Source organism: Rousettus aegyptiacus, unplaced genomic scaffold (genome assembly GCF_014176215.1).
Source record: "Rousettus aegyptiacus isolate mRouAeg1 unplaced genomic scaffold, mRouAeg1.p scaffold_m13_p_2, whole genome shotgun sequence".
NCBI lineage: Eukaryota > Metazoa > Chordata > Mammalia > Chiroptera > Pteropodidae > Rousettus > Rousettus aegyptiacus.
The window spans coordinates 156,309,916-156,336,249 of record NW_023416295.1 but is presented as its reverse complement, the minus strand read 5'-3'; the positions used below and the strand labels follow the sequence as shown (position 1 = coordinate 156,336,249).

Below are 26,334 nucleotides of genomic sequence, written 5' to 3'. Positions count from 1 at the left end.
ACTTTCATTTTCAATTACACATTTCATTTCCCAGGGCTCCAGTCATACACATTCATTCACCTGCACCTACACCCACACTGAACCAGAGCACTAAAATACAAGGAAACTTTTATTTTCAATTTTCATCAAGAAATTTGCTGTGGTTTTTTTATGCTTTTGGTTCTTTTCCTTTTTTTTTTTTTTTTCTTTTTTTTTTCCCACTTTATTTCATTCTAGCCGTGGCTGGAGCCGCTGGGTTCCTGGTATTAAAAAGATGCCAACAGAGGTAGCTGTGTCTCGCCCAGGGGCCCGGCCCACTCTGAATACCCCAGAAAAGGAGAACACAAAATAAACCAACAAAATAAAACCAAAAGGAAGAAATTCAGATCGTTTTCTTCAAGCCTGGCAGGAACCCACAACAGTTTGTGTGTAACAGACGTTACAGTGGGGAAAGCCAGGGCCCAGAAGGCCAGCCCGCCAGCTCCCTGCAGATGGCGCCGGCGCTACTGCGGCATGTCTCTCCAGCAGGAAAGGGCACCACTGCCCCTCACTCCCTCCCCTCCCCCAGTACACTGGGGACTGTCCCTTTACAACATGGAAGATGGGCAGAAGGAAGGAGAGGGTCTCTCAGGCCCCCAGGGGAGAAGCTGGGCAAAGGAAAGTGAGGAAAGTCACTGCTCAGCGGTGGAGGTGGTTATCATCATCAGGATCTTCACTGCTGCTGGGCTACCTGTATGAAAAGAGAGCCACAGTAAGAATTCCAGACCACAGGAATCCACTTGATCCCAAGGGAACTCACTGGGTAAGACTGTCCCCACCTGCCCAATTAGGGACAGAGTGAAAGTTACAAGTTCCAGAATGGCTCTGCTTGAACAGCGGGCTAGAAGAAGGTCCTACCTGCTGTGGAGTAGGTTCAGGTGCTCGGTTTGCCAGGCGGCTGAGAATATTACGCTCTGACATCTGTAGCCTCACAGCAACCGGGGGAATTCGGGCAATAGTAGCTGGGAGTCGAGTCACATCAGCTTTCATGTCACTCAGCAGTTCTTCTAGCTGTTTCAGAACTGCAGAGGAGGGAAAAAAAAGAGTTGGTGAGCTGTGGTGGTCAAGACTGAAATCCTTACCCTAGTGGACCTGCCCCATGACCTCTCAATGACCAAGTGACTGATTTGCTGGAGTGTTTGAGTATATTGTATTTGGTTACCAGAGTCACTTGAACTGGCCTCCACCATGCTCAAGTTCCTATTCTTCATAAACCAGTTTCAACTGTCCATAATTGTATTCTATGCCTTTTAAAGTCACCTAACCCTCACTGTCCTTTGCTCCTCCCTATTGTCTCTATTTCCGCTACTTCTTGAGAGCTTATTCGTTTCTTTTTCTCACTTTCCTCATCTTTTGGAGCTATCTCCCTCTTTTACAATGGCCTTCTTTTCCTCATTTCACCCTTCCACCCTCCTTACAATGTGTTAACTTTTATTAGAAACAAAATGCTGAAAGGGGTCTAGAATTTGGTGGGATCTTAAATCACCTGAAGTTACCTCTAAAATATCCCAGATGACACTATATTATTCTGCTTTGCTTTCCACCTTCGACAACTTGAATATGGTGAATTAAGAGGCAACAAATTACTGTCCTTGACTGTCTCTAAGATAATAGCTTCCCAAGGAGGAAAGCAGATCCCCAGCACATCCTAAGCTCCCAGGGGCTCTAAAAAAGGTTTTGGAAACAAGAAGTAAATGTGTGTTAGGGAGGGGCAGAAGAGAAAAGACACTGAGTCAGCAGGAGGCAGGGGAGCCACTGGCTACCTTTGTGCAGGACCGCATTGGCAGGCTTGTTTCCTGCCATTGACTCCTTGGACAGGTGCTGATGACTTTCCGCCAAACACTCCACCTCGGCAAAGCGGGTGTTTAGGGCCATGGAAGGATGAGAGGGATCCTCTGACATGTTCAGGTAAGCTGCCCGGCGCAACTGTTCCTCAATCACCAGGGCTTGTTCTAGGAGCTGGACAAGGGATAAAGAGGAGATGGGAGTTGGACTGACACCTTGCTTGTTTCTGATGGACCTCTCAGATCCTATAAAGACCCTTAGGGACAGCTCAGAGACACCCAAGCAGTTTAGCATTACACTGCTTTTTTTTTTACTCCCTATTAGAGGACCACATTTTTAAAACTCTTTACCCTTTACTGAGTCACTCACAAAAAAGATAAAAACTCGATTTAGAAAATATAGAATGTACAAAGAATTAAAATCAAATAAGTCCCACCTCCTAGATACTATGAACATTCTGAGGATTTTCTTTACATCTATATTTTTTGCATAATTAAGATTATATAAACACCTGTTTTCAAAGTTACTTAGTAAGCACCTTTATTATTAACTGTACTTTAAAAGATGGTTCTTAATGGTTACATGGTAGTCCATCCCACAGATATACCTACCATATTATTTCAATTGTTTTACTCTTTAACTTATTTTTGTTGTTTCTTTTGCCTCCATCTCACTCTTTTATTTCCTTCACCAATAGGTGACCCTTCTAATACGCTTACTGTCTTTTTGTGGATGTTCTTGAAGACTGAGTATTGTTTCATTCCATGTGCACAATTCTAATTTACAGAACGTCTTCTGTACATATAAATTGCTTCTTCTTCCTTTTCCCCACTACGTATTTTTTTAAAGGTCCATTTATGTTGTTATATCACACACATTTTGTTGCTTCTGTTTCGTGCTCCATAATGTAAATCCACATTTTACCCATCCATACTCCCAATGTCAAAAAATGGTTGCCTCCAGGCCCCACCGCCAAAAATCACGCTGCAACAAACTCTTGTACCTGCCGCCTGATGGAGCTGGGTAAAATGTTCTTTGAAATATAGTCCAAGAGACAGAATGTTGATTCAGAAGTTAAGAGATTTAATTTGCTCAAGTATCCACTGATTCTTAAAAAGAATGAATCCATTAGGGGTCAGGAAAAAGGACAGCATAAGAATAATGGATTGTTGTTTCTTCCACAAGACCTGGCTCCATCAGGGCCTACTAATTTATCCCCAAAGAGACCAACCATCTACCTTCAATCTATATACCGTCTCCTTAACCAACTCCTTCCTCAAGCCCCTATGAGCTTTCTCCAGTATCAGTCCTTGGCTTGCTGTTCTTTCAAAGCACTCTCCCAAGAGATCTTTCCTCTCCTAGCGTTAGCCAGCGCCCGTATTGCCTCTATGCAAATGATTTGATGCTTTTCAACCTTGTAGCTCAAGCACTGATTGTTCTGATACCACTGGTATATGAATGACCACACTTTGATCCCACTTATTTATGGTAGAGGGGGTAGTGGGAGGATTATTTACTTGTGAGAAACACCAAATGACTCGTCTAAATTTGAACTTATTTTTTTCTACAAAGTGTTCTCTCTCTACACTTCCCTGATCTGCCAATAATAATTTAACTTTCTCAGTGACTTAAGACTCAAAACTTAAGTTATTTTTGGAGTTCACTCCTTTTTATCTCAAATCCAGTTAGTCAGGAGTCAGCAAACTAAGACTGGGGGCCAAATCTGACTGGTTTTTTACATTTTTTAAATGATGGAAGTCAAAATAATAGTTTGTGACACTTCATAAAAATTATATGAAGTTCAAGTTTGAGTGTCAATGAAGTTTTACTGGAACACATTCATACCTATTCATTTATCACCTATGGCTGCTTTTTACACTATGACAGCTGAGTATTTGCAACAGAGATCATATATCCCCCAAAGCCTGAAATAGTTACTATCTGGCCCTAGAAAAGGTCTGCTGACCAATAAGTCAGTAAATTCTATCAATTCTTTTGATAAATCCTTTACACTTTCCATAACCAGCATTGCAGCCCAGCCCTTACTACCTCATGACTTTATGATAGTTTTGTAATTTCATGAATGTCCTGTTTCCATTTCCTTTAGTCATATCAAAACTCTTTCACAGACCTTCAATGGCTACTCATTAACTGTAGGATAAAGTCCAAACTCTCTTATCTGGTGCCCAAAACCCACCTATTGACCTCTAGCCCTTACCTCTTTCTCCTACCTCCCACCATCACCAAACCCAAGTGTTTTCTACAACTCGACTGGCCTAATTTGCTGTTTCCAAACACCCTAAGCTCTGCTTCCTGTGTCTCTGCCCAACCTAATCCCTTTTAGTTTCAATAGCCTTCTGTTTCTATCCAACAATCTCTATTACATTCATCAAAACTTGGTTCCAATAGCCCCTTCTCCATGAAGCCATTTGTGAACTCTCTCTACTCCCCCAGTTCCCTCTGGAGAACTTTCTTATGGATTCAGCAATCTCCCTCCCAATACCCAGAATGACATTCATTTAAACTGAAAACTCTTTGAAAACAGGCACCACGCCTTATTTCTGTATCCCTATGCCACTCACTGCTTGGCACATGTTTAAAGATTTATTAGTGTATATTTCTTACTCCCCTAGTTAAATTCCACTTACAAGCCACATGTCTTGTCTTCATGGTATCCCGTTTTGATAGTCTGCACACAGGTGCCCCTAATACAATTTGTTAAATGCCTAAGTAAGACTTTCTTTGGTCTTGGGCTTATTAGCCCTACTGATTCTGAAAATGGTACTCTACCTTTATATCTACTTTTCACATCGACCTCACCCCTTACCCACGCAGGTATTCAGACCCAGAAAAAAAAGTACCACCAGCCCACTGACAACCCTACCTCCTCAGAGATCCAATTCAGTCCACCTCTGTATCTTTACTGAACACTCCAACCTACAGTGTTCTCCCCAACACACCCACTGCACTAGTCTGTGTCATTCATTAGACAGTCATCTGGTGCCCTTGAACAGCTGGTTAATTTTCTAAGTCTGTTTATCTTGATCTCTAATATGTAAAATACCTGGGAGCAAAGCCTTTCACGGAATACAAGTACACAGGACACAATAAACAGTATGGATGAATGAACAGACTCCCTCCACTTTGCAGTCCCTTCTGCACTTTAAGGGTGTCATTTCAATACAGTATTCCACCCCCCCCCCCCCCCCTGCTCACCTTGAACCTTCGGGCTAGAAACTTATTCTTGATCTCTAAGAAATTGCCACGGTTCATTTCACCCTTGAAAGGCTCATTGAGAATGGCATAGCGTGGGTCATTCTGGATGTCCTGCCACCGGGCATAGCCATGGCTATTGAAAAATTGCTCAGGAAAAATTAAACAAGGAAAGTAAGAACCTCAAACTGTGGGACTTTGAGAACTCTTCACCAAGAACCTCTCAGCCCAGACTCAGGCAAAGGATACTTTATGATGCCAGCCAGCAGCCAGTAGTCATGCCTTCGATGCCAGATCTCGTAAGTCTTCTTGGTGACTGTGGCTGCCCGCTCCTCATTCTGCCAAAGGGAGTGCAACTCTAAAGAGGAATTTAGGGGAGATTAGTGAGAAAAAGAAAGGCAAATATCGGTGAGAATTCAAAAAGCTATTTATTCCTGCCCCCTAGATACCATCTTAATAGTATGCCTAAGGCTTTCTAACATGGAACCCAAGGAGTATGCAATCAGCCTGGCATTCCCTCATCTAGAAGTGAAGTCTCTGTACATCCTGGTTTCTGATAACCCTAATTTCACCTCAGATCCTTCTAACCCCAGTAGGCCCCTCGTTCTCATTACCAGTAAAGCCACCATCTGCAATGTTGAACATGAAACGCTGTTTAATATTTTTCTTCTGCTTTTCATCATTTAGGTCCTTGGGGGTCTCTCCATTCTGAAGCATCACTTCTTTTTTCTCTTCCTCTTCTTTCTTCTCTTCTACAGGATATGGAGAAGAAAAATTTCAGCTTCAGACACAGTGGCCCTTACCCGTAGCACTATATGCTACAAGGTATCATCAACCTCCACCCAGTTGTTTCTCACACAGTTGTTTCTTAAAATCAGAAAAAGGTGCCACCTGTCCAATGACAACTAGATGTGGGGACAAATGGAGTTTTAACTTGGGATAAAATAGATATATGGGTGTAGATGGGGATGTTGGGGATTGGAAGGGGAGGATGTCTCGGAGATAAAGTCCTTGCTTCTAGTTTCAGAATCCTTCTAAAACTACAATTAGCTTCTCCAAATACCTACCTTTGTCCTCTACCACAATGGGGGTCAGATCTATTGCTGACTTTTCCTCCACCTTCTCCACATCAGCAACACCTGGAGAAAACAGATAGCATTGAAAGTGTATCTAATGAATGTCCTCCTTTGTTCCATACTACATCCAACTGGAACAGTCCTAAACTGAAATCTTTATAATTAAAATCTTAAAAGGTATCTTAAGGGTTCGGGGAATCCACAATTTAAAATCAAGGGTGCAGGATTCTTCAGTGTGTTACTTCTTCCTAACACCTCTACAGCTCAGATGAAAGTCCAAGTGACTGTGGTTCACATAGGGATCTGTAGTGCTTGACCATGTGGATACCTTTGGGTTCTGTCTCCATAGGTTCTTCTGTTCTCTCTTTCACCTCTGCCTTTTCCACTTTCTCCTCTCCCTCGGGAGGTTCAACAAGGACCTTTTCATCCTCTGAGGCAGGAGCAGGGGGTTGTGCACACTTCAAAAGGAAAAAGACAAGTTGAAGCAGATAGGCCAATAAAAAGGAAAAGTGGGTTTATCCAGTTGCTTTTGGTATGACACCCAGTGATCCCAACCTCTTACCTCAACAGTAGCCTCAGGGGCTGCAGACTTAACCTCTTTTTCTCCTTCTGCATTCTCTTCTTCTTTGAGATTATTTTCTTCTATTTTTATTCCATCCTCTGCAACCAACAGAGACAATAAGGAAAAAGGTCCTATAGGGATCAGAGAGGTCATGCCTTCTCAGTCTGTGTCATCTTAAATTGTCCTCTCGTGCCTTTAAGAGCCAGCCCTATACTCAGGACGGCCCTCCTAAACTGAGAGGGGAATCGCTGTGTGTCCTGCCAGACTCCCCTATTAGAACTGAGCACAGGGGAGCAGAGAAAGCACAGGCCAGGACAAAAAGAAAGGGACAGAAATGACATAGTACAGGCAGACTTACCAGCAGGTGGGGCAGGTGCAGGAGTATTGGGTTGCGTGTCCCCTGGAGTGGAGGGTGTAGGAGTCTTTGGGGAAGGTGACCCTGGCTGGGACATTTTCTTGTTTTCCTCTACTTCAGCAAGTTCAGGCATACTCCAGCGCCCGTTAACATGTTCAAACTCCTGAACCTGTAGCAGAGGGACAATAAGTTGAAGACTCAATTCCAGCTCTAGGCTCCTCTCCTGTGGCCCTCCAGTCTCCCCTAAAAACTCTGTATAATAGAGAGAGATTCAGGGCTCACCTTTTTGCGAATTAAAGACATGACGCCAATCCTAGTAAGGACATGCTGGCGAGACAGGCCTTCTCGGGGAACACCATCAGCAAAGGTCTCAGCCCCATCTGCTCCTGGCTCACATAAATGCCGCATGAAAAGAGAGACGTAAGCCCTATAGTGAATGAGGAGAGAAATGAGTTAAACAGCAGTCATGCCAACTCCTAAACCAGATCCTTTCCCATCCCAAGTCAGGCGTTATCCTAGACAAGAACTATGGCTCCATCCCAAAGTAAAACCCACCACTGCCCTGAAGGCTGGTCTCCAGACCCCATGCCATGCCCCAGGTTCTCTTCTACAGAAGCTAGAAACACAAAGAACCCTATTACTAGGAGCTTTGCCTGCCAAAATAGCCCATTTCTCTAACAGGATAGGCTAAGGCTATAGAATGACCAAAGATTAGAAGCCCTTGCTCTACATTAGTCATTCTAGATCTCAACTTACTTGAACTCTTTCTCTGATTTGCCTCGCAGATCTCTAACAAGCCACTGAGTGGTAAAAGCATCCTGAGGTGGCATCCCATATCGCATAATTGCATTAAGAAAGGCTTTTCGCTGTCGAGCATTAAAACCAAGTACCTAGAGAGAGAAGGAACCTATATGAGAGGGAGCAGGTCTTACTCCACCAAAGACCCAGAATCAGCACTCACCCACCCCTCCTTAGAATCATACAGCACTTACTTCAATATTCCCACCAACACGGGCCAACAGAGGAGGCAATGGCTTATCTTTATCATTCCGCAGGCCCTTGCGACTGGGCCTACGGGGAGCTGCAAGAAAGAAAAGGAAGCATGAGTGACACTGACAGGGGTATTATAAGACAAAATAATATTTAAACGACCAGCAGAAAGTCACACCCCTCACCTTCAGATCGTTCATCAAAGTCTTCATCACCTTCCTCTGAGGCCACTGAATAATCGGACTGGTTGTCGGACTGGTCGTCCTGCCAATCTGGAGGGAGAGAGGGCAGATGAGCGGGGCCCACTGCTCTAGTGGAACGGCCCATGGGTGGGGGGCGGGGCCGGCCACACACACCTCGGTCCTCCTGGGAGCCATCATTGTAGTTGACCTGTTTACGGATTCTTTTTCCTTTGCCCAGATTTCGGGCCAGATCTTCTTGCTGCTGCTCATAATGGTGCCGCAGCAATTTCTCCCAGTAGTCAGGATCCACACTTTCTTCCTGTTTTATGATTTCCCGTTCTACCTCCTCTTCCTCCTGGGACAGAGGGAGGGCCAGGACTCAGGGGTGCTGAAGTCAGCACCACCAGCTACCCCTGGTCCTCTCACAGTTCCCATTCTGCTAGCTCCTTTTCATGGACTCTGAAACACTTGGTTTGCCTGCTTGGACCTAAGAACTTAAAAGAAATTGAATTGACAGGACATAGCTCCTCGTAATTATTCATAGATCAGAGTTAACATGAAGAAAAAGGTGGATGGAGCCATTATCATAAGAGAAGAACGAAGAGATAGTGTGCTTTCTTCCAACCCTTTTTACCCACACATACAGTTGTGAGATAGAAAAATGCAGAAAAGAGAGGTAAGAGCCTTAGCAAGGCAAAACAGAGATGCTTCTGAAATCCTGAGATTTTAATGAGATAACATAGAAAGGCCATAAGCCCTTCTGTTCTTCTAAACTTACCAACTATGTGCAAAAAAGAAATTTATATACACACACATATACATATATATCTGTATATATTATGTCTCTGTAATGTTTATGCTGCTCTGCAAGTCATATTTTTTCAGGACCATTAACTGATTACCAAACCCCTTACGTTAGAATTAAACTGCTGCTAATAGTATAATATTAGAAACAACCTAAACATCTATCATCACGGAACTAATTAAGTAAATGTTGGGGTTTGGAGCGGGCAAAATGGGTAAAGGGGGTCAGAAAGGCACAATGTACAACTATAAAATTAATAAATCATGGTCATGTAATATATCCAGTACAGTAACTACAGTTAAGGATACTGTACCACATACTGAAAGCTGCACAGAGGGATCTTAAAAGTTCTCAACACAAGGAGAAAAATTACTAATTGTACGCTGACATGTTAACTACACTTGTGATCCTTTCACAATAGACACACAAATAACAAACCATGACGTTGTATACCTGCAACTAACATTCTGTATCAATTATCTCAATTTCCAAAGATAAATAATGGCACTTCTAAACAAGGACACACTATGCAGCAAAACAAAAACAAAAACAAAAACAAGGCGGGGAAGCTCTTTATGAGCTGTTTTAGACTATATCCTCTACATTTATTAAGTAGACAAAAGCAAGGTAGAGAACACTGTAAGAAACTACTTTTATGTTTAAAAGGGAAAGAAAAAAGGTGTTTATTTATGTTATGTATAGAAGGATATGCGTGTAATTTGCATGTAAATGAAATATTTTAAGAAAGAAATATAAGAAACTGAAAACACCATTTATCCTCATGGAGAGAACTGAGTAGCCAGAAAGAAAAAAGATTATCTTTTTTTTATCTTTTGAATTTTGAACCATGTGAATTATTATCAATTCAAAAAATAAAATTTTTAAATATTTAAAGTAAATAGCAGCCATATCCACTAATAAAAAGGCCATCTGTATAGCTGTGTAATCTTTAGCAGAGGTTATCAATGGGAGGCAAAGTATCACCATTCCCTTCCCAACTACTTAGCAAGTGCTGCCCCAGTCGATCACTTTTATATATGCAGTTATTGCCTCAGCAGGAACATGGAGTATCTTTAGGAGGGCAATTTTGATAGAAACTGGTCTATAAAGCTACATCAGATTTTTCAGCCACTTACACATAACCAAGTTAGTAGCAGCTCCTTCAAGAACAAAGATAATAGGTCCTATCAGAAACACAGAGCAAGACGGATGCTTCTAGATTGGATGGGAAAAGATAAGGTTAAAACCACCAGAAACCTATCTGTATCAATTCAAAGAACCCTGAGCTAAATGGTTTAAAGAGGACCAGAGGAAAAAACAAATTTTTTTTTTCATTTTATCATTTGAGGAAAAAAACTATTATGTAGAAGCTGCGTCTTTTATCACTGTTAGTATATTTTTTACTAAAAAAAACCAAAAGAAAAGAGAAGAAAAAAAGGGAAAACAACGACTCTAATGTTCTAAAAAGAACGGGGAAATGGGCTGTCTAGTTATGTCTTATTTCTGCCTTTTCTCCAAAGAGACTTGCGATAACAAACAAAAGTTTATTTGTGGGGTTAATATAATACATAAAAAAAGAGATTCTGATAAAAAACTAATATAATTGTTTTTCATGTGAAATTTGAGTATGAGTTTCCAGACAGCCATGGCAAAGATGAGAATATAACTGGCCATATATTACAGTATTTATTTTCAAGGGAAGGAGATATATGTCAATTCATCAAAGTACTAATTTACCTACAGATGTTTTCCTCCAGTCTCAAATACCATCTTGGTCTCAGTTCCAATTTTTGGACCAATCACCGAGCACAGCATTTCCTTGGATTCATACTCACCCCCATCTCCTCTTCCCGTACCACATACTGGGCCACTTTGAAAGAGCTCAAATATTCATTCATGCCCTGCAATTCTGTGTCTTCAGTCTCATCCTGGTTACGGTCCAACAGTCGTTCAATGGCCTTATCATCATAGTGGATAACACTGCTATCCTCTCCCTCTTTGTTGTCTCCTCCTATAAAGAATCAGGGGTCCATACCCACAATGTCAGCTTCAGCAGCTGCAGTGAAAAAAGCAAGTTCCGCAGGATCCCCGGTCCAAGTCCCAGGACCCTAGGTATCAAAGATGCCCTTTAGAGAGGCCAAGCCCCACATCAAAACAAGTTCCTGACTTGCTCACCTCCATCTGTGGCTTCATCCTTGAATAGTTCCTCAGTGCCAAACTTGAGGATGTCATCAAGCTCCTGTTTGGACATAGATCCAGTCTTGGAGCCCAGCCCAGGCCGAACCACTAGATGTGTCAACATCATCTTCTTCTTTGCCACCTGCGTAATACGCTCCTCCACTGATGCACGGGTCACAAACCGATAGATCATCACCTTCTTATTTTGCCCAATACGGTGAGCTCTGCTAAAAGCCTGGAGTTAAGCACAAAAGGAAGGCAGAAAATGAAATAACCCCATTTTTCAGCTTCTATTCTTGCCTTACTTCCACATAAGCTAAATCCAGCACAAGGCAGGAGCTGCAGTTTGCCTTCATATAAAACATCCTTTTGCATCCCTGCCCCAGACATCACCCTCCATCATGTTATCCAAAACAAAATCATAACTAGCCAAAACTCTCTGGCTTACAATACAGTAAAAAAAAACATAAAAAGAAGCTATTATTTTCCCCTTAAACAACTAATACCAGATGGTGGAGCCCTCAATTCCAGTAAGTTACTGTACCAGGGCTACTACCTCTACTCACCTGGATGTCATTATGGGGGTTCCAGTCAGAGTCATAGATAATAACTGTGTCAGCAGTGGCCAGATTGATTCCAAGGCCCCCAGCACGAGTAGAAAGCAAGAAGCAGAACTGCTGAGCACCTGGTGCTAAGAAAGGAACCAAAAACACCATTAAAAGTGTCTTCTGAATTCCACTTAATAAATGTGAAAGGAATATCAGAAATATAAAACTTCATTAGGCAAATGCCATGGTAATAATCACTGTAAGCGAGGTCCATCAATGGATACAAGGTCCAGGAAATCAGTGTGGAAGTTTAAAGACAAACAGGATATTATTACCAGAGTCTCAAATCTCTCTCTCAAGATATTTACTAATCACAATGGGAAAAAGAGTAACTACAGTGGAGAAACTCAGCAGACACCACCTGAACAAGTGTTCAAGATTAACATCACCAACAATGGGACATTTACATCATGTTCCCCCCTTCCCTAATATGACACACTGAAAAGGACACAGCATCACTTCTATTGTATTCTTGTCCAAAATGTCTAACCTCAATATAATCATTAGAAAACAGACAAACTTAAACTTAAGAGACATTCTGCCAACTAACTGGTAACTGTCATTGTATCAATGTCATGAAAGAAAAGGAAAGAGGGTGAGGGGACAAAGAAAAAAAAAGGAAAAAATGGGAACTGTCAAAGATAGGGAAAGTTACTCAACAACTTAATGTTCTATGGGATCTGGGACTGGATCCTAAAACAGGAAAAGGGCATCAGGAGGAAAACTGGTGACATTTAGTTAAGGTCTATAGTTTACCTCACAGTATCACACCAGTGTTACCTTCCTGGTTTTATTAATTATACTGTGATTACATAAGTTATTGCCAAGAGAAGCTAAGTGAAGGGTATAGATAAACTCTGTACTATTTTTCAACTTTTAAGTCCAAAATTATTTTTTTAAAAAAGACATAGTGGCTACTGTGACAAAGTCTGCCACAAACGTGCAATTAAAGCTTGGATACATCCTGGTCCCTCTTGAGCCTCAAGATACAACAAGAAGGGTTAAATAAAATACTCTTCTATCTAGTGAAAGGACAAAGACTCCGAAGAAAAAAAATCTCCTAGGAATAGTCTAATACATTCTTTCAATCAAGGCATTCAAAAGTGCCTACAGTTATGCCACCCTGAAGGTGCCCGATCTCGTCTGATCTTGGAAGCTAAGTAGCATCCGGCTTAGAACTTGGATGGGAGACCACCTAGAAATACAAGGTGCTGTAGGCAGAAAAAATAAATAGATAGGATGAGCGGGTGGGCAGATAGGTAGGTAGATAAAGAGACATTCGAAAGATTTACTCTTCCATGTCAACCAACAGACAGACCCAAAAGAACTACACAGAAAAGCAAATGCACTAGAATAAGTGACTGATCCAAAGACACAGTGAATAAGGATGCCGGATCAAAGCCACTCCCCTTCCCTCATACCATTGAAGCGGTCAATGGCCTCTTGACGCATGTTCCCAGTAATTCCACCATCAATACGTTCATATTTGTAACCTTCATGTTCCAAGAAATCCTCTAGCAGGTCCAGCATCTTGGTCATCTGAAAAAGAAGCAAGTTTAATTATAGGAGAGTCAGATGATAATCCCTTCCTTTATGTCACTGAAAGCTGTCTACTGCTATCCCATAAAGCTCCCAGCTCAGTCCACAAAATACCTGGGAGAAAATGAGTACACGGTGCCCACCCTCCTTAAGGTTCTTGAGCATCTTCTGTAGCAGCAATAATTTCCCAGATGCTCTGATTAGGGCACTCCCATCATACATGCCATTAGGCATCTTAGGGGCTTCCTGAGGAAAGAAACAAAGAAGGAAAAAACATTGAAAGAAAGCCCAACGAAGCAGTTCCAACCCAGGGAGGAACAAGAGACGGCACAATATACCATTGCAGCCACGGGGAAGAGATATGGGTGGTTGCAGCACTTCTTAAGATCCATCACCACATTCAGTAGAGAGACCTGGTTGCCACCACCTCGAGCATTGAGTGCTTCGAAATTTCGAGTGAGGATATACTTGTAGTATTTCCTGCATGGACAAGAAAGATATGTCAGATTCAAGAGTCTTCACATGACTGACTCATAATGCAGTCCCCAAATCTGAGATCTTCTTTCCAACATACCTCACTTTGAGACTACAGAAACCTAACAAGCACTACCATCATCATTTAAATAAGGTATTTAAAATAAGGTATAACTAACTACCTAAGAACCAAGGGCTCCAGCTCCTGGCAACAGGTGTCTTTAGGCCTTGCTTGTTCCTGTCACCAGATGCCTTGAAGCAGAGTGTGGGGAAGAATAAGAAACACTTTGCAGACTGGCAGATTTTTCTAACAGTATTTGCAAAATGAAGTCAATAGTCTCTCCCTCTGACTCACTTCTGCATAGGGCTCAGCTCCACACGCACAATCAGCTCTGTTTTGGAGGGCATATTCTTGAACACATCAGCTTTGAGTCGCCGCAGCATGTGAGGCCCCAGCATGTCATGCAGTTTTTTAATCTGGTCTTCCTTGGCAATGTCAGCAAATTCCTCCAAGAAGCCTTCCAAATTGCTTCAGAAAAAGAAAGGAAAATGTTGGAGAGGAACAAGGGAAGAAAAGACAGTGACATAGAAAATGGGCAACAGGAAGATAAGAATTATTGAGCCTTTTATGTATAAACACACACTTACTGGAACCTCTCGGGGGTGAGAAAGTTGAGCAGATGAAACAGTTCTTCTAGATTGTTTTGTAACGGAGTCCCAGTCAGCAACAGCTTGTGCTGGAGTGAGTAACCATTTAAGACCCGAAAGAACTGGTGAAACAGATGGAGATAGTGGAATTCAATAAAAAGAAGGCTCCAGTGTATCTCTGCAAAACTCCAAGCAGTTTCACTGCCCATAAGTTAAGTCCCCCACCCCACAACTCCAGCTATCTTTTAAGGTCTGGCAACCATGGGGTATCACTGAGGAAGAAAGGCAGAGACCAATTTTCCCTTTCCTCTCTCCTGTTTCCCCTTAATGAGTAGGTGGTACTAAAAACTAATACTCCCTCTCTACCCCCTCACCTTAGACTGATTGTTCTTGAGCCGATGGGCTTCATCCACGATAAGGCAGGCCCAGTCAATAGAGCCCAAGATAGCCATGTCAATGGTGATCAACTCATAGGACGTCAGCAGCACATGGAACTTCACAGATGCCTCTTTCTGCACAAAATAGCAACCTAGTCACTAATGTGTAATGCCTCCAGTGTCAGCAAATCCAAGGAAATTTGTGAGGTTTTTCCCTCCTCCCAACTGTCATCCTTTTGCTTCACTTCAGGGTCCAGGTCACAAGGAGGCTAACTAAGCCCTTCGCAACACCCCCTTGAGGTTGGTTCCCCTCCCACTGAGATACCTTCATGCGAGAGGCCTTCTTGCCACCTCGAATGGCATTGTCTTCAAAGGAGAACTCATTCTCTCGGATGATAGCCCGGCTGTCTTTGTCACCCACGTAAGTCACCACATACATATCTGGAGCCCACATTTCAAACTCCCGCTCCCAGTTGATGATGGTAGAAAGAGGTGCACTCACTAGGAAGGGACCTTTGGAATGACCCTTTGAGGAAGAAGAGAAGCAGAACAAGGACTAAGAGCCCATCCCACTACAACCCCAGCGCCCACCTCTACCCCTTCCCCACAAGCTAGCCCAGGACTGGCATGTGGACTGCTGCTCCTACCCTTACCTTTCTCCACGTATGAAAACACCCTGCCCACACCTTTCCAAAAAGTTATGCTGGCCATCATAGACAGCTCAAAACTTTACCTCTTCTATTAACTCTTTCTATACTAATTCCACCCACGGTTCTGCTGATCTCAACACACATCCGTCCCCCAGTACTGAGGCTCTATGCACCCATCACTAATTCTACCCCATGGATCCATTCCCTCAAATCTTTCTCCATGTACGTGTCTATCTTACTTCCATTCAAGGTCAGCTATAAATTTTTTCTTCCTTTTTCTCTCTCCTCAGAGTGTAAAAGAGACCATAAACACAAAATACTCACATAAAAGACTAACAGCCCCAGCTTTCCTACCTCCTTGTAGAGAGAATAGAGGAAGACAGCTGTCTGGACAGTCTTCCCAAGGCCCATCTCATCAGCCAAGATGGTGTCTGTGCCCTGAGCCCAGGAAAAGCGCAGCCAATTCAAGCCCTCCATTTGATAGGGGTGCAGGGTTCCACCTGTGGCATCCAGGTACTCTGGCTGTCGCTCATACTTCACTGTTGGCTGAAAAATGGAATAAAGAAGTCAAAAGCTGGCAAGGAATTCCTTTACTTTCATAAAAGAGCAGCTGCCTCTCCTCACACACCTTCACTAGACTAGATCCTCCTTGAGAGAGCCACAAAAATTATGGGGAAAAAGATCCTCAAGTTATTGTAACTCTGTGTCTGATTTAGGATCCTCCAGGAACCAAGCCAACAAACCTATTAAGCAAGTCTTGGTCCCACAGACCTCTGAGGAAAGACACATCATAGCCTCCCAAGGAACATATTAATTTTGCTAGTCAGGATCCACTGGAAAAAGAATCATGTATCCCCCACACCTAAGATTCATCTTTTTAACCTTAACCATCCTCGTATTACACACACGCGCGCGCACACACACACACACACAAACATAGGAATTGAACCATGAATTAAGGATAGGCGGACCCAGTTCCAACCTGTTTTATAAAAGCTTGGTTTGGTTCTATGATCTTCCCTTCCCTAGATTACATGTCCTCAATCACATAAAACACCACCACCTACATTTTAATTTTTCTGTAATTCTAGCATTTTCTCTGATTTACAGAGATGAGGAGAAGTCGGCAAGCAGACTTCATAAAGCATTCTCGGCTATCGCGTTGTTACTAGCACCATCAAGATTCATTGTCCTATCCAACGACCAGTGTCCTCCCTCTTCTGCCCCAACTCACATCAACTGTTGGAGTTTCGGGAGGCCTCTCCAACTTCCTCAGCTTCACCTTCTTGAGCTTCTTGCCTGGTCGGCCTTCCTCACCCCTCATTAACTCCCTAAAGAAGAGAGATGTCACACCACTGTCTGGGGTACTTCTCAGTGAGAAGTGATTTCACTACGCACCAAAGTCACTCACCTGTGATTCCAATAGCTTTGCTTAAACAGATCATAGTCCTGTATCTCCACATCTTCACTCTCCCAGGATGCCTGATCGTAGGGCAAGTCTCGCCACTTGATTAAGTAGTGGACATGGCCCTTCTTGTCCACGCTACAAGGTAGGGAGAAAACCCTCAGAGCCAGAAAGCCACATTCCTCTCCTCCTAAGTCAGCCTTGCTCTCAAAAACTGCCAATAATGTATGTCCTACACCAGACCCCTCGCTATGCCACATACCACATGTATTCAGAGCCTCTACTACATCAGTCTTTGGACCAAAAATGATCTCTAATGTACAGGTTCCTATGGCTCAAATACCAGGGTTCAGTCAGTTAATAACAACATATTGAGTGTGTGTCTCTTCCAAGTATAAGCTACTGATGACATCCATTTTTGTAATCTGTTTGGCAGGAATCTCCCAGTGGATATGCTGCCTACTCCCAGTATGCCCAAGACAACCACACTCTGGCCCAGCTCCCTAGTACCTGTGGTTGAGAATCCGGTGGATCATCATCCACTCAGGTTTTATCCCATAGCGATAAAAGCGTTCCTCCATCTCTGCAAATTTAGGGTCTTTGTTCTTTCGCTTTCGACTCTTCTCTTCATCACCACCAAAGTCCCCAGAAGGTGGCTCATCCATATCATTCTTCCGCTGATAATTTCGGAACATCACTTGACAGTGCAGCTCCAACTTTAAGCAGAAAGAGAAATGTCACCAAGGAGCTACAGTCACTCTTTCCATCCAAGAAACTGTGTCCTCATTACCCCCTTTGTTGTAGCCCCCGTATCTCTAGCTTGTCTATGTTTACCTGCAGTTCAGACACCCAGGAGCAGTGCCAATAAGACATGCCTTGCCATTTCACAAAGAACTGCCGCTCTGGCCGCCCCTCCAAGGGCTTTGGGGAAGGAGTATTGGGATCAGCATCTGGAGGCCGAGGCACTGGTGTGGGAGATGGTGGCTGACCCCACTTCCAGATTAGGATCTTCTGAACTTTGCCTTTAAGAGCTGGACACTGAGAGAAAAACATGATCCAACACCAAATCATGACCATTGAGAGGAGATGGTACAGCCCACAGCCTCAACCTTATCCAAAGATTATTAAAATCTCATTGCAAATAAAACTAATCCCAAGACACTTCTAGGGAAATAGTAAAAGAATTCCCTCTCCATTTCTGGACTTCATCCAGGATTTGTGAGACAAGATCACTCCTATCTGCTTAACAGAGCCAGTAGCTAGACTTCAACAATAACCCAAAACAAGGAAGCACAGAAAACCCGCAGACGTGGAGACCAGAATGTTTCTCTTAAGCAATCTGAAAGCAACAAGTGGCCCTTTAAAATCATTCTAAACCACCAAGACACCTGGGGTGGATGTTAAGACAAAGATGAATGTTCTGGGCTAAAGTAATGCTCCATTCCTCTTAAGAGAACTAGTGAAGCATCGACTCCTCTGTTCGAAGTTAATTCTACATTTTACCAGGACAAAGGTATCTCAAAACAGCATGAGGAAGGAAAATGCCCATCTTGGGGCTAGAAGGTCTACAGTTCTCCCATGACCTCTCCTGCACCTCAGCCTCACGATGCCTACATATAAAAAGGGTAAACCCTTCCCACATCCCCCACCCTACCCCAGTTGGAATCAGTCACTCACTGTACAACGAGGACAAAGCCACTCGCCATTGGGAATCTCTGGAAGTGGGGGGTTTAGGCAGTGGATGTGGTAGGAAGAAGGACAGGTGTCACAGCAGAGAAGCTCCCCACCATCCTTGCAGACCCGACAGAATTCCATATGGTGGTCATCCTCCTCTTCAGGGTCTCCCCCAACCTCTTCCAGGATCTCCTCACCCTCCGAATTGTCCTCTTTAGCCTCCCATTGGATGCCTTCCTTCTCCTGCAGTAAAGGACCAGAGTCAGATTATTACCACCCCCCACCCACCCAAGTCTAAACAATGCTCGTTTCTTTGAAGGCTTCCCAAAGCCCACAACAGCAACATCACCATTTCTACTCCCACCCAGGCCCCAAAAAATCTTTATCATCCCACCCTTCCCGTCAAGGGTCCCAAAGGGCCACAGTGGCCAGGTACTCACACAGTGTGGGCAGCTCCACTTGCCCTCAGGAGCCTTCTCCATATCTGGATCCAGGCAGACCATGTGGTAAGCTCGGGGACAGGTATCACACAGGATGATCTCGCCACCTTGCTGGCACACCTCGCAATAGTCCTGGTGGTCTGTCTCATAACCATCCACAGCAGTCACCTCCTCCTCGCCTGGGCAAGGAAGAGGGAAAGCCCAGTTATTAGCAAAAAACTACCTCCCCCCTCCCCCCAATAAAACCTCACCCCTATCTGTTTAGGGAGATTCTTTCCCCAGTCATTCCCACCCCATCCAATCACACATAAATACAAAAAAGAAACACACCTTTCTTTTTCTTTTTAGTAGTTCGGAGTTTCTTGCGGCTGCGGCTACTACGGCTGGTGGAACCATCGGAAACAGAATAGCTATTGATACTGGCGTCGTCAAAGTCAGATTCCACATCTAAATCATCATCCTCACTCTGGAAGAATAAAAAAAAAATAAGGATAGAGGTTCAAGCCAAGAAGAGTGATAGAGAAGGAACCCCCTCTTACAAGGGTACTAGAATCCCAGCAAGGACTGCTGTATATGGAGCCTACTTGCCTTGTTCTGTGGCCAACTCCTCACATCTGATGCACCTACTGCGAAGGCTAGATCCTGACATAAGGTAACATCCTCTCTACTAGATATGGCACCCTCACCAAAGGGATGGGTTGGGCTCTTACCGAGGATCTCTTGCGCTTAGAACCAAAACCTCCCAACTTGATTTTCAGGGGAGCCACTTTCTTGGGTTTAGGCTTCTTGGCATCGGGTACACGAGGGCTGCCCTTGGGCTTCCTCCGAGCATTGGGACCTAAAATTGAGAGCACAAGTAAGATCAGACAATCCAAATACACATCACAGGGCAGAAAACAGAGGACATAATAAAATTTTCTCCACCTAACTTGGCTTCCTCATGTTCAGCTTCCCAAATTTCCCTCCTAAATCTAAGGTTCATTCCTTCCTCTTGTCTTCTATCTTTCGGCTGATGACAGCATTTCCATGCTTTCTCTATCTTCGCCTCCCTAAGCCCACACTAGTCCCCCCTCCCATCAAGTCCTACTTCACCTTTGCCCTCCTTGGTCTTGGCCTTTCGGATAGGCACCTCCACAGGGGGAGGAGGCGGTGCAACTTCAGTGGCTGTCACCATGCTCTCCACCACGGCCACTGCTGCTGCCGCTGCTGCTGCCACTGAAGCCCCAGAACTGCCTTTGAAGGGGTTGTTGGTGCTGAACTCCCTCCACTTTGCACCCAAAACCATCATCATCTTGGAGACAGCAATCTTGGGGTTTTTGGCAGCAATAAGGGGTCTAGTGGAGAAATGGAGAAAAAAAAAAAGTTTAAGAATATGAGAGGGAAAGAGAAATGCAAAGTTGTTACAGAAGCATTCTCTTCCCCCTGCCCCCAAGACCTTCCTGTTTACCGGACAAACTGGCTGAAGGCCTTGTAGTTGGTGAGGGTGCGATAATCCTCTTCTGAGAACACATGGTCAATGTCTTCCATGCCCCAGTCTTCCAGGAGCTGAGCAGATGATTTAGGCTCCTGCAGATAGAGCAAGGTCAAAGACCTGACTCCTAGTGCCCACACTTGCTAAGGGAATTTGAGTTGAAAGCAAGGTTTGCAAGACCAAGAGAAGAAAGTTGAGAGGAAATTGGTAAAAACAGGTGGGGAGAAAATGTTCTAAGGGACAGAAGAGTGTCTGGTAAACAAAGGACAGAGATTAACAAACAGTACAGAGAAGAGGATGGAGGTCCAGGTACCTTTGAATCATCATCATCGTCATCCTCCTCCTCCTCTTCCTTCCGCTTCGATTTGCTCTTCTTTTCTTTCTTAGGTCCAAGCTTCTTTTTCTTTTTCTTGCCAGGAGTATAGTCGCTGCCCTCACTGTCTGAGCGCAGAGCCACCTCTTCTTCCTCCTCCACAAACTCCGGCCCCTCCCCAGAGCTGTCCCCCAGCTGCCGGCATAAGAGCATACGCTGGAGCAGGAAAGGGGGGGAGAGGGAGACAGACACACACATGCTACACACATGCTGACCTCAGGACAGCCCTGAGGCTTGCCCCCAGGACCTGGCCCACCTCTCCAGAGGAAGAAACAGACCCCTCCTCCAGCCCTGCAACCCTTCTCAGTGCCCCTCCCTTCTTCCTCTCAACTCCCCATAACACCCAGTCACCCACTCACCTCCTTTTTTTGGCGCTTGCTCTTCGGGATTTTAGGGTCCCGAGGTTTCTTAGGCTTTTTCTTCTTCTTGAGCTTTGGAGTCTCTGCTTCTGACAAATCCTCTTCTGGGTCTTCTTCGTTTTCTACATAAAGTTAGCAAAGAGAGACAGGCCGGGAAAAGATCAATAGCAAAAGGTTAGAGCCTAATCCAGAGGCTTTAGACATTATTCCCCCACCTCTTGTCCCAGATTCCACTGAAGAGACTGCTATACTCCCCACAGAAGGAAGCTGAGACTCAGGACAAAAACAAAGAGAGAGCTGTATAGACCCAAAATAGGCCTGCCAGGCCAGACCAGGCCCACCGCGGGCAGCTGTCCAGACCCCTGCCTCCTCTCCCTCATCCCTAACAGGAGTCTTCTATATGCTCATCTCCAGTGCAGTTAAATCAAGCTCCTTAGAATTAACCAAATAATAGAAATAAGTCCGCTCCTCCCATATCTAGCCACCAAGTGGTCTATCAATTAGGGAATAAGAATGAAAAGTCCTACCCAGATGACAAAAACTATAGCATACACCTCACCACATTCCCAAAACAATATTAGTTCAGGGGTCCCAGAAACCACACCTTTCACCTACTCCTTTGATTCATTCCAGCTCAAAACAACCAGAACCAGGTTCAGTTGCCAGCTCAATCTCACACCCACTCCGAAACATAATTTCCTTTTCCCATTTCCAGCTCCACTGTTCCTCTCCAGCTTCTCCTGGGTCAGTAGCCTCTTCTCCCCAGGGGCCCAAATCAGCCCAGCTGTCACCATCTCCTCCACCACCGCCCCCCCCATCCTCCTCCCATCTGGCTCCACCTCCTCCCCTGGCTGGAAGCACACACAAAGCCTGGGGTAATACTGAGAACTCCTGGGCAGGGATAGGTGGGAAGGGGCACAGAGGGGGAGGAGAAGGCCAGGAGGCAGGTTCCTTTGTAACAGACATTCACACCAGCACACCAGCTCCCTCCTCCACTCTCTCCTTCTTCCCAAGCCACCCCCGCCCAAGGAAGGGGGGAGCAGAGAAGGGAGTGGTGAGAAGGAGGGAGTGCCTCACCCACTGAGGAGAGGGAAAATGGCTCCTGACCGCAAAAGCCAGCCCAGGGCACCCAGCTGCCAACATAGGACAGACAGGAAGTGGCGGGGGAAGGGGGTGGGGTTGAGAGAGGTAGCTGGGGAAAGACTACCCTCATAGAAGACTTCCCAAATTATTACCTGGCCCCAGGTCCAAATGCCACCTCTCCTAACACCTCCTCTGGGATGACACAGTTCTCAAAGGGCCACCCTAACATCCAAGGCAAGAAAACCCAAGACAAACATGTAGGAAATACTATGAGAGAGACTAGGTTACTCCCTCAATCATTATTTTTTCAATCATCAGAGCTAAAATTTAACAAAAGCTCAGTGGAGCTATGGTCAGAGCATACAACTTTCTCCTCGATTCTGATACCCAAGTGATTTAGCTTGAGGAACGGGAGTCCGTAATAAGTCTCTGAAACTCAGTTTCATCACCCCCACCCACAGTCCAGGCCACAGATCCGAAACCACCTCTTGCCATCTATCCAACATATGGGAGTCATGGTCACAACCAAGAAAAAGAAGTGGTGTACAACAATCTGCTTCCTTCAGTCCTACACATGCTCTCAGCTCCTGACCACCAAAACTAGACCTAAAATGCCTCTGGCTCCGCCTTTCCTGAGCAAGGCAGATACCAAGGAACATGAGACATTAGGCTGGACAAAGCACTATCAGCCTCCCCCCACTCAGCCCAGGATCAGGCCAGGCACAAGAAAGCCCCTCCCATTCCCTTGGGAATGGAACACCAGCCTGGATCTCAGCAGAATCATTTTCGTTAAGGGATTCTCCTGAGCAATCCTTGTGTTGTTCTCCCCTTCCTCAACCAGCTACACCTCTAGGTTCTTCCTCTTCACCACCTCCATAAATGCTAGAAGTGTAGTTAAAGACAAACCCATGGAGGCAGAGAGGACTCTCTCCCATCCACAAAAGACCCCCAAACTTCTCAGTCAGATAAAGTACTGACATGGCAAGCAGCAAACTAGCTAAGATATAGTGGAGGATTTGGGAAAGGGGCAGGAATGGGGTGTGGCAAGTGGAAAAACTGGGTCATGCTACAGCTTGGGGTAGAGTTCACCTAGGGAGGCCGCATGGCACCCAGTCTTCACAGGGGCAGTCCCAGACCAAGGGGCCAGTGGGAAGCCAAGACATGTAACCAACACTGGAGAGCACTACTACTTCTCAGGTCCCTCAGAAAGGATAGGATCACCACCACCCCACCACCACCCTAGGCAACAGCACAGAAACCTGTCACCCTGCCCCACACAGTGAGGAGACTCAAGCCTAAGGGTTCTTAACACAGACACAGTAATAAAATGAACCCTCTCCCAAGTGGCCTCAAGTTGAAGTGAAAACTTGCAACTTATGTGGAAACATCTCTCTCCCAGACCACCTCGACTTGCCACTAGAGCTTAGAAGTCAAAAATAAAAGGTGTCCCATGGAAAACAAAAACAGGACCAGCAGGCTCCAGAACGAAAAGAAAACTATAAGTCGAGAGAACGAAGAAATAGCACGTAGAAAAAAAATGAGCTAGTAAAAATGGTCAAATAAGTAGGTGACTTAGCTAGGGGCTCTGAAGTCAGAAAAGTGAGACATCCACTTAAAAGCATGACATCAATCATCATTTGGGGGTAAACAAGGGCTACTCCAATCAGGTAGAGTGGTTATAACCATACGGGTTTGGCCAGTTCAGGGAGCCACCCCAAAACACAGATAGCGCAACCCCCAACACACCTACACAAACGCGTCATACCACCAGCCCAAACCCCAGGCTACCTGCACAGAGGCAGAGAAGCCTCTAGGAAAAAAAGCCAGGATTATGTCCACTTGCCAGCGGAGGGGGTGTATCCAGGGTGTCACCTCCCTTCTTTTACCCCTCCTGGTATATCCTTCAGGCTATTACCTCTTACCTCTAGCTCCCATCATTTCCCTGGCTCCAAACGTTCCAGCAACCTGCCTTGTTAAAAGCGCTATAGATCCTAGCTACCCAGAGCAATTCAAACTTCACACAGTTGAAACAGCACAGAAAACAGGTAACTGATCAGAAGCTAAAAATAATCAGATAGAGAGTAACCAGCACTCCCTCTTTCCTTTCCACAGCAGCAACCACAGGATCCTAACTAGCACAGATGCCAGGCTGGTTTCATCAAATAGCAATCCTCAACCCCCTCCCCTGCCCACCACCACACAACCTCCAGGGGTCCCAGCTACCTGCATTCCTCCAAGGACCCACACAAGGTAATGTGCCTGCCAGCCCAAAGAGCTCCCTCAACTGGGAACTGCATAGCATTCCTTAAGACAAACAGTGCAGCAAGCTTGCATCTCTGGTCCGTGGAGCCCAGGAGGCACATGGCTTCCGCCCCGCTCCTACAAAAGCTCCGTAGAAGGGAACCACTCCCTTCGGATGCCCTCCACCTCAGGCTCTGCACAGAGAGAGAAAAACTCAGTCCTGCCTCACCGGAGTCACTAGGGAGGACACAAACGCCTTCTTCCTGCCCGGGGCCTTTGGGGAAGATGTTACCTGGGCGGGGTGGGGGCAAGCTGTTGTTCAAAAGTGCATCCATATCCTCCTCCTCGCTGCCCGCTGAGCAGGGGGACGGGGAGCCCAGGCCCGACGCCATCCCCTTCCGCTCCCGGCCAGGGAATTGGCCCAGCTGCTCCTGCCTGCAGCCTGGGGCCCTCTACACTGGCCCGAGTCACTGTGCGGGGGAGGGGGGGAAAGAGAGAGAACAGTCAGTGACGCGCACTGTCCCCCTCCCCCACCCCACCCGCTCTTTCCGCCCACCACCACCACCGACCAGCCCCCCCCACACCCCAACCACCCTAGCGGGGCACCCGAATCACTCAGGCTGAACTTAGTTCCACACTCCTCGGGGGCCGCCCGGAAGTCGGCTCCCCCACTAAAGCCCCCCAGATGAGAGGCAGCGACGCCCCCGAGAACAGGCTGGTGGAGGCGTGGGAAGGGGGTAAAGCCAGGCTGGACCGAACGGGGTGTGACTGGGGGAGGAGGGTCCGAGTGGCTGCGGCGCGGGGGGGCCTGGGGAGACGGCCAGCGGCGAGGCGCTCGGGGACACAAGGTCACTTGGGGGTGGGGGGGCGCCTCCCTGCGCCTGGGGAGGGGCCAGTGCCCAGACAGGGCAGCTCTCCAAAGGCTGTCCTCTGGGACAACTCAGGTTCTCCCAAGGAGCCGTGGGGACGAGGGGGCGTGGAGGCTCGGGTGCTCGGGGGGGCTGCAGGGGAAGACTTGGGGGTGAGAGGGTTCCCACCTGGCAGGGGGTCGGGCCACGTGTCCCGGGGGGCAAGTGAGCAGAGGGCGTGGGGGCGGGCGCCGGGCATTGTGGGAGACCAAGCCCGAGATGGGAGTCGCGGGGAACCAGACTCTGACTGGGCTAGGGCGGGGGGAGGGGGAGCTAGACGCCCTGCAGGGAATAGAGAGGAAGGGTCCGCTCCTCTGAGCAGGGGGCGGTCCGCGGGTCCGGGGACGCCTGAGGAAGAGGCAAGTGGAGTGATGACCCTCGGGGCTGGCCAAGCTGAGAAGGACGTCTCTTTAGGAACCCCACACTCTCCTCACCCCAGAGCCGCCGCAGGTCGCGCTGGGTCCGGCCTGGTGTCACTCCCGCTCCGGCTCCTCCTCGCCACGGCCGAAGGGGGGAAAATGGCTCCGGCTCCGGCTTCGCCTCTTAAAGGGCCCGAAACACCGGCCGGGAAATCCCACCGCACAGGCCCCGCCCCCCACGGACAGCCCATAATAACCTCAACCAATTCCAACCCCCCCTCCACTACCGCCACCCTCCTCCCTAGGTCTCCCGGGCAACCCCCGCCCCCTCGTCGCTCAGGCAACCTTTGGCCACGCCCCCTTCGAGCGCGCGCGTGTCACCCAGGCAACCACCCACCTCCTGCCCATCCCATAATACACATGGACACCCCCCCCCCATACACAAACACACACATACTCCATACACATATATGCCAGGATAGTTGACATCTCATAATATTGCAGACCTTTTGCAACTAACCCTTCCCCCAGACATCCCATAATAGCCATCCTTTGCCAACT

General features: G+C 46.1%; 1 protein-coding gene and 1 non-coding gene across 11 annotated transcripts; both read right to left on the bottom strand.

The window, feature by feature from the left end:
- Positions 1-169: 169 nt before the first annotated feature.
- On the bottom strand, positions 170-25,998 carry CHD4 (chromodomain helicase DNA binding protein 4). 10 transcript variants are annotated; one of them, XM_016162885.2, is made up of 40 exons: positions 25,849-25,998; positions 24,799-24,976; positions 21,183-21,304; positions 20,764-20,979; positions 20,427-20,545; positions 20,072-20,313; positions 19,690-19,817; positions 19,310-19,445; positions 18,980-19,158; positions 18,543-18,782; positions 17,700-17,903; positions 17,376-17,581; positions 16,872-17,003; positions 16,695-16,791; positions 15,815-16,006; positions 15,136-15,336; positions 14,808-14,945; positions 14,434-14,555; positions 14,141-14,314; positions 13,650-13,791; positions 13,426-13,557; positions 13,194-13,311; positions 11,731-11,855; positions 11,162-11,399; positions 10,822-10,997; positions 8,356-8,533; positions 8,185-8,271; positions 8,002-8,090; positions 7,766-7,899; positions 7,292-7,436; positions 7,013-7,178; positions 6,655-6,752; positions 6,421-6,550; positions 6,084-6,155; positions 5,631-5,768; positions 5,266-5,374; positions 5,020-5,152; positions 1,779-1,977; positions 877-1,040; positions 170-709 (listed from the first exon to the last, which is right to left on the bottom strand). In XM_016162885.2, exons 2-40 carry the CDS (start codon positions 24,896-24,898, stop codon positions 692-694), a joined length of 5,739 nt encoding a protein of 1,912 aa, XP_016018371.1. In that variant the 5' UTR covers positions 24,899-24,976; positions 25,849-25,998; the 3' UTR covers positions 170-691. The 10 variants fall into 10 exon arrangements, with proteins under 10 accessions (XP_016018371.1, XP_016018368.1, XP_016018369.1 ...); XM_016162882.2 differs by having other exon boundaries at positions 8,356-8,536; positions 25,849-25,983; XM_016162883.2 differs by having other exon boundaries at positions 1,782-1,977; positions 8,356-8,536; positions 25,849-25,983.
- Positions 6,833-6,972, bottom strand: LOC118614519. Its single transcript, XR_004956105.1, has one exon.
- Positions 25,999-26,334: the final 336 nt, after the last annotated feature.

Bases quoted from the DNA above. Each gene is read 5' to 3' on its own strand.
- CHD4 (XM_016162881.2), bottom strand. From the start codon at position 24,898: ATGGCGTCGGGCCTGGGCTCCCCGTCCCCCTGCTCAGCGGGCAGCGAG. The intron at 16,792-16,871 runs GTGAGTGACTTT...TCTCTTCTTTAG, and splicing joins CAAAGCTATTGGAATCACAG to GGAGTTAATGAGGGGTGAGG. The intron at 5,769-6,083 runs GTAGGTATTTGG...CATATCCTGTAG, and splicing joins CATTGTGGTAGAGGACAAAG to AAGAGAAGAAAGAAGAGGAA.